The following is a 7680-nucleotide window of genomic DNA, read 5'->3' as shown; positions in this document are numbered from 1 at the left end:
AGTCTGGACAGCGCGCATGGTTGATGGCTTCGTCCCGGCGGTGGCCATAATGCTGACTTATTGGATGGAGCTGAGGGAGAATGAAGCTAGATCAAGACGTGTGACTGGGTATGCATATAAGGCACACTTGCAATTTGCAAAGACAGGTGACTTGGTTTCAAAGAGTTTGACCGGGAACTAGATGATAGCTCTTGGAAATTTGAATAGGGAACGACTAAGTACTACTACTAGTAACACTTATTTAAGCACAAGTTGAGGTTTGACTATGATTACTTACATCATAATTTGCGAGAGTGTTCCTCTCGTGGGCCCGGCCGACCAACTGCGTGACAGCATGTCGGTCCCATCGGCAATCAGGATCGTGAATGAACATAGTTCCATTTCGGATCCAGAATGGACTTCAGATTTCCAGTTCTCGCTGCTGCATCGTTTCCTAATATTGATTTCAGACAGAGCTTCTGCAAATGTGCCCAGCCTGACTGCACGTGCATCTACTCACCCAGAGTTGAAAAACAAAACGAACAACTTTCAAATTTCACGAAACAGGCTCTCGTCCCGCTTTGTAGATAAAGCACAGACCACAGTGCACGGCCGAACAGCTTTCAAATTTCAGTAGCCTCTCCCTTAAACTCCAGAACATAACAAAATGCATACTGCATTGCAGGTTTACTATCCCAGCCTCCTCAGCACCATCTCTGACGGAGAAATATAACATAACATCCAAAGGACAGGTAAGGATCCACAAAGCATCCCACATTTCATATCCACCCATTCATCATGGTCCAAGCAGAATGTAATATATATTTTCGAATGATAAATATCATTATTTTCCATTCCAAAACACAGTGGTTACCGTTCCATACAACAGGAGCATACTAGTAACAACAGACTTGATTATTACAGACATCACCCCAGCTCTGTGAAACCGCATTGTGTTGTGCAGCACCTCCCTATTCGGGGAGCAAAGTAATAACAAACTTGATTATTGTTATTGCAGCACCTCAGCTCTTCAACCCAGAAAAGCGTATCAGATATAAGTTCCCTGTAGAAAATGCCAACAGAAGCATTTTCCAGCATACACTCTATAAACATGATAGCAATCTTATAAACATATGATGACCCAAACACAAAAGTACTCCCTCCGTTCTGAATTAGTTGTCGTAAGTATGGATGTATCTAGATGTATTTTAGTTCTAGATACATCCATTTCTGCGACGAGTAATTTGGAACGGAGGGAGTAGGATACAAAGCGCTGTCAATGATCAGGAGCGTCAGTTAAAAGTGGCAGCTCTCAGCTTCAGTCTGAAGCTCACAATGTAGAGGAGCTTCAGAATTCCAGTAGTCCTCAGACACAGCTTCAAAGTTGGCTTCAGACACAGCTTCTGAGGTTCAGAATTCTAGTCCTGGCTGCACCGTCGGCTTCAGACACAGCTTTTGAAAATGCAACCAGCATGAACCCAATGCAGAACGGTATATACAAACTTTATTATTTATTATTGCAGCACCTCAGTCAGTTCTTCAGCCCAGCAAGTGTATCTCTCAAGGGGAGCATAGTAATAAGAGACTTGATCATCGTCCCAACCAGCGAGCAAATTCCCCTGTTTTTCTGCCAAGGAAGTAAGTATGGTATTTTCCTTCCTTTTTAATGGCCGGAGCTTCTTCATTCCTCTTGGCGATAGTCTAAGCCAGCTCCATACTCCCACGCTTCAAGATACCGCTCCCATTGATATCTATCCCTCGGCGCCAAAGATTCAACCCAGGGCCGAACAGCCGGACCGAGAAAGCTGGAAAGGAAGGTGTAGTAACCAAGCATCACAAAGTGGCCAGACCAGTTGAGGATGACCCCAACTCCAACCTGCCTGAATATTTCAGGCAAAATCTGCGGTCGGCTGATCATGACCAGGCCCAACGTTTTCACCAGGGGTCCAAACTGTATCACATCCTGGAGAAATGGGCGTAGCACCGAGTCCCCAAGTTTCTGCATCGACTGGAAATTAGCAAAGAGAAGCTCATTGATAAATGTCGGCGAGATGTCAGTCCCCGGCCTCGTCGACATTGCTCTTTGGAACAGCCATGATGCGCTTAGGTTCGGCATGTAAGGGTTTAACAGCTTCAAACTCTGTGCATCCAGGAAATCTCCTGAAACCGCTTCGTACACGCCGTTGGACAGTCGGCCGAGGTGCCTTGTCAGGCTCCCAAACCCTCCGAATGAAACGGGTGACTGGATCCCACTGGCGTCGCCGACCTGTAAGATCCGGTCGAATGCGGCCGGCAACGGGCTGTCCCGGTAAGTCGGGAAGATCCCATATATGACTCTCCTTATGTCCAAGTTGTCAAGAACTGTATCCTGGTAACCAGGCATGAGATCCCAGAACATCTCCAAGAGCTCTTCCAGCTTCGGGCACCCGAACTGCGGATCGACATATGTGAACATGTATGTGGTACGATCAGTCGGACCGGAGCCGGCAGGAAATGCCTCCCAGAAGAGCTGCACTGATCCTCCTGAATCTCCACCAACACTCTTCACTGACGAGCTACTGAAGATAACATCACTCGTTGTGTTCTTCTCAAACCCACGAGCACAGGCACCGACAACAAGGCACAGTCCGTCCGGTCTCCTGCCGGAGCGGATCTGCCGCACGATCGGGGAGAAGTTGCCCATGGCATCGACGACGAGCCGGCAACGCAGACGATCACCGTCACTCAGTTGCAGCACCGCAAGATCATCGTGAACCGAAATGCTCGACACGCTTTTCCCCTCAAAGATTTCTCCTCCTGAGGAAATGAATCTGCCTTTCATGATCTCCACGAGCTTTGCCGGCGAAATCCCGAGGTGAAGGATGTCCTCCACCCATATCTCGCCTTTACCCTCGAAGCCGCATCGGTTGGGGTTGAAATCGCTGGTGACCACCTGCTCGGCCTCGGCCTCCGAGAGGATGCCGACCTGCACGATCTCCATGAGCTCCTTCCTGGAGATGTTCCACTCCTGCTCCCTCCCTTTGACGGCGCCCCTCTCGACGATCCCGACTCGGAGGCCTCTGTAGCTGAGCGCGGTGGCTATGAAGATGCCCAGCGTGCCGCCGCACACCAGCACGTCGAAGGTCTCCGCGCCGAGGTCGGCAGCCGCCGCCGGTGCCGGGCCTTGGACGCGGGTGACGATTTGCGGAGGGGCTTTGGAGGAGGAGGAAACTTCTAGGGGAGCTGAGCATATGCTGGAGCAGATTTGGTCCAGCCTTTTGAGCGCGTCGTATGAGTAGGCCCCGCCGGCGCCGCCGACCTCGTCGCCGGCTGAGGAAATCTTGTCCATGATCATCTGGGTTCTGGAGGGCGGCGGCTGGGCTTTATCCCCCGACGCCCTGACGCGCACGAGGCCGCGGCCGCACACCGGCGGCGTGAGGGCGAGGCGGCGGCCATGGCAAGAAGCACGGGGCAGCGGAGCGGTGGAAAGGGGAAGAGGCGGCATGAGGCGGGCTGGATTGGAATTTGGATTCGGCCACCTGCGCTGGGAGGGAGGGACATGGCTCGGGTCGGGTGGCTGGCTGGCGGGCGACGTGGTGCATCCCAGACCCAGCGCCATGCCGGCGAGCAGCAGAGCACCACCCAATGCAATGCCTCTCATCTCATTTTGTTCCACGGCGACATCCTCTCCTCTGCTTGGAGCCGGCCCATATCCACCGCACACAACACATCGGACGGCTCTCCTCTGCCCAATACGAGTACTGCTGCTGCTTCTACTGAACTTGCTCTGTTCCGGGTAAAAGGAGTCAGACTCGTTGAATTTTGAGAGGAAGAGGTACACCAACAAGCTAAACAGCTGAGATGACTAAATCACATGATACACCAACAAGCATTTTGATTTTGCTTTGGAGCTGGAAGATGCCAAATGTGAATCCAGCTTTTGCCAAATCTGAGTCCAGGTTTGCGGGTGTGGTGTTATTTGCTTGCTTCAGCATCCGAACCTTCGATCAGGGATCACATCACATACTGTGGTTTATAGCCCAGCTCTACAGTGAAAATAGCAGGATGGAAGGCTAATCTATCTTGGTTAAATATCTACTCCCTCAGTTTTTAAACAGGACAGTGATAACGTTCAAACGTTACCCTATGTTTATAAGCGACATATCCGAACAATTTGTAAATCCCTTCGATTCATCCCGCTCGCGAGTTCTTCCTTTAAAGTGGCCGACGTGGACAAAGGAACGAGCACATGCTGCATGCGTATGCCTCCAAACATGTTTCGATGTTTTGTAGCTCAAATTGCTGACATCAGCAAAATATTCCACCAATTTCAAAATTCAAAATGTTTTGTAGCTCAAACCATCGTTTTGATGGAAAAATTGTCTTCACATAAAAGATTTGTCACGACGAGACCTTTGAAACTAGATTTCATGTTGGTATATTTTGAAGACTTTTTCTCGGGTAAAAAGTTACCATGCTTAGGGTATGCAAGTTATCACGTCTATGCTATATAAGTTGCCACAATGTTTAAATAGGCAAATTCCGGGAATAAAAGTGACTTCTTCCGACTTTCTCCACACGTGCAAATGCACTAAAAGTGCAAAAAAAAACTAATGTCATCGTAGATTTTCTTTATTTTGAAAATTCAAAATGTTTGTAGCTCGAATCACCTGTTCCATCCAAAATCTGTTTTCACAAAAAAAATCCTCCACGGCGAGCCTTCCAAACTAGATACCATGTTGGCATGTTTTGAATACTTTTTTTTTGGGTCAAAAGTTATCATGCCTGGGCTAAATAAGTTATAAGCTCTGCTATGCGTATATTACCATGTTGACACAACTATGCTTGCATCCCCGTTGTTGTTGGTTGAACGTAGGTATCACATGGAAGAAATCCAACAACCTACCAGCTCTTGCAGCAACTGGTTTGAAGGAACAAGTTTGGAGAAAACAAGTTTTAAGTGAATCTGATGTTGTTGGTTTTACCTATGATGCTTCGTTGTGCCACACCCATGTGATGAAGATACGGGGCCATATGGATATATCACTAGAAGCTACATCAAATTTACTTTCCAATGCGAAAAACCTCACATCATTTAGAGTTGTGAGTCAAAAGCTCTAGCCATTCTCATGAAAGGTGTTTAGGCTGTCAAGGCTTCGTGAATTTTCGAGAAGCTCTCCAACAACTCTCAAAGTTGTCTGCTTATTCCCCTAAGAAACCCATGCAAACCTGCTTACTTTTGAAACCATTTTCACACCTAGCTAAGGTAGGTAGTCCCTGCTATAAAACTCCATCTCCCCCGTCCTCTTAGGAACCTTTTGTCAAACCATTCAACTACAAACTTATGTAGCAAGACTGCTAGAGAGATCTGAGAGATCCTTGCTACCCTTGCTCTTGTGAGTTCATCCAGATTCGCGAGGAGGAGCCTCTGGTTCCCCCTAATTTGTGCTCTACGGTTCCGGCCGTTTTGTGTGGGTTAGTTCCAGTTTGTGGTTCTGTGATTGTTTGGATAGCGGGTTGGAGTTCTTGTAGCTTCGGTCAGCCATCCGCAACATACGGGTTGCATCCAACCTTGACAGGTATAAAGCTAGTTACCCCGGTTGCTTGCAGCTAGTTATCCTCCCTGATTCAATCCTAGCTACAACGTGAAGATCGGGTCACCCTTGGGTGTGAACTCGTTCATCAGGTTTCCACCTATCACCTGGCATCAGATCCTTCGTTCACACAATATGATATGTTATTAGAGTTTATATTGCTATCATCCCTTTAGATCGAGTGTTTTTCATGTTGTATTTTCTGTCCTAGAAGTCCAAAGCCCCACCAAAAATAAATTCAAGCCTTGTTGGTGCTGAGATCTTGTTGTTGCATATCTTGCATATTCTTCATCTTTTAGATATGCACCAAGTTCATCTTCATAGTTGTTTTCAAATTTTGTTGTTGTGCTTTGGAAAAAGAGATAAAAAAGTGGCAAAAAATATCAAAGAGAGAAAGAAAAGAGTGCCAGAAAAAATAGTTAAGAGAGAAAAAGAAAATGGTGTGTAAGATCAACAAGTTTCAGCATGGTAGAAAAAATTTCAGAAGCTTGTGTGTTGTGTGTTCTTTCAATCTTGGTGCAAAGGTTCAGCGGATCCATCCGCATATTTTCTTGGTTTGCATCAACTTGATTTCAGCACAAGCCCCTTTTTGTTTACCCCACCAACCTCCACCAAAGACCGAAGCTAGTTCTTTGATCCCTGTCTTTCAATCGCTTTAACACATCTGAGAGAAGTACAGTCTGATGTGAACTCATAAGAATTTTGGTGAGTAAGAGGTGAGGTTGTGTGATTCCAACAAAATTATCCTATTTCACATTTTAGCCCCACTAACATGGCAGGAACTGCATTAAGTGTTCATGGAGAAGATCAAGGGGAAGAAGTTGCCCCGATCACACATGCTGAGTTTCAGGAATTACGGAACATGGTTCGAGACCTTGAAAGGATGTTTCACGAGCGACCTCCAGCAGGTGGCGATAGGCTTCGACACCGATTACACCCTATTGACCCACTTGAGGAACTAGGGGATGAAAATTTCGTGCATGCTGCAGTGGACAGTGCCTTGGAGGATGATAACAACAGCTATGATGGACATGTGGCTCCTGCTCGTGGGCGTGGTGCTGCTGCTCATGGAGGGTGCTACTTCTTGAGTTTGCGTTGATTTTTTCCTTGAAGAGGAAAGGGTGATGTAGCAAAATAGAGATAGGTATTTCCCCCAGTTTAGAACCAAGGTATCAATCCAGTAGTAGGAGGAACACATGCACAAACAAACAAATACTTGCACCCAACACGAAAAAGGGGTTGTCAATCCCTTCACGATCACATATAAGGATGAGATCTGATAGAGATTGATATAAAAGATAAGTAAAAGTACAAAATAAAGTAAAGGTAAATAAATTACAGCAAGGTCTTCACATATAGATCTGAAAATAATATGATAAAAAATTGCTGACATCAGCAAAATATTCCACCAATTTCAAAATTCAAAATGTTTTGTAGCTCAAACCATCGTTTCGATGAAAAAATTGTCTTCACATAAAAGATTCGTCGCGACGAGACCTTTGAAACTAGATTTCATGTTGGTATATTTCGAAGACTTCTTCTCGGGTAAAAAGTTACCATGCTTAGGGTATGCAAGTTATCACGTCTATGCTACATAAGTTGCCACAATGTTTAAATAGGCAAATTCCGGGAATAAAAGTGACTTCTTCCGACTTTCTCCACACGTGCAAATGCACTAAAAGTGCAAAAAAAAAACTAATGTCATAGTAGATTCTCTTTATTTTGAAAATTCAAAATGTTTGTAGCTCAAATCACCTGTTTGATCCAAAATCTATTTTCACAAAAAAAAATCCTCCACGGCGAGCCTTCCAAACTAGATACCATGTTGGCATGTTTTGAATACTTTTTTTGGGTCAAAAGTTATCATGCCTGGGCTAAATAAGTTATAATCTCTGCTATGCGTATATTACCATGTTGACACAACTATGCTTGCATCCCCATTGTTGTTGGTTGAACGTAGGTATCACATGGAAGAAATCCAACAACCTATGAGCTCTTGCAGCAACTGGTTTGGAGGAACAAGTTTGGAGAAAACAAGTTTTAAGTGAAGCTAATGCTGTCGGTTTTTATCTATGATGTTTCGTTGTGCCACACCAATGTGATGAAGATACGGGGCCATATGGGTATA

General features: G+C 45.8%; 1 protein-coding gene across 1 annotated transcript; it reads right to left on the bottom strand.

The window, feature by feature from the left end:
* Positions 1–778: 778 nt before the first annotated feature.
* LOC125528100 lies at positions 779–3630 on the bottom strand. The gene has a single exon (XM_048692610.1). The coding sequence runs from the start codon at positions 3617–3619 to the stop codon at positions 1661–1663; it is 1959 nt and encodes a 652-aa protein (XP_048548567.1). The 5' UTR covers positions 3620–3630; the 3' UTR covers positions 779–1660.
* Positions 3631–7680: the final 4050 nt, after the last annotated feature.

This window comes from Triticum urartu, unplaced genomic scaffold, assembly GCF_003073215.2.
Source record: "Triticum urartu cultivar G1812 unplaced genomic scaffold, Tu2.1 TuUngrouped_contig_4633, whole genome shotgun sequence".
Lineage (NCBI taxonomy): Eukaryota > Viridiplantae > Streptophyta > Magnoliopsida > Poales > Poaceae > Triticum > Triticum urartu.
This window is presented reverse-complemented; position numbering and strand designations above follow the sequence as displayed.

Bases quoted from the DNA above. Each gene is read 5' to 3' on its own strand.
- LOC125528100 (XM_048692610.1), bottom strand. From the start codon at position 3,619: ATGAGAGGCATTGCATTGGGTGGTGCTCTGCTGCTCGCCGGCATGGCG.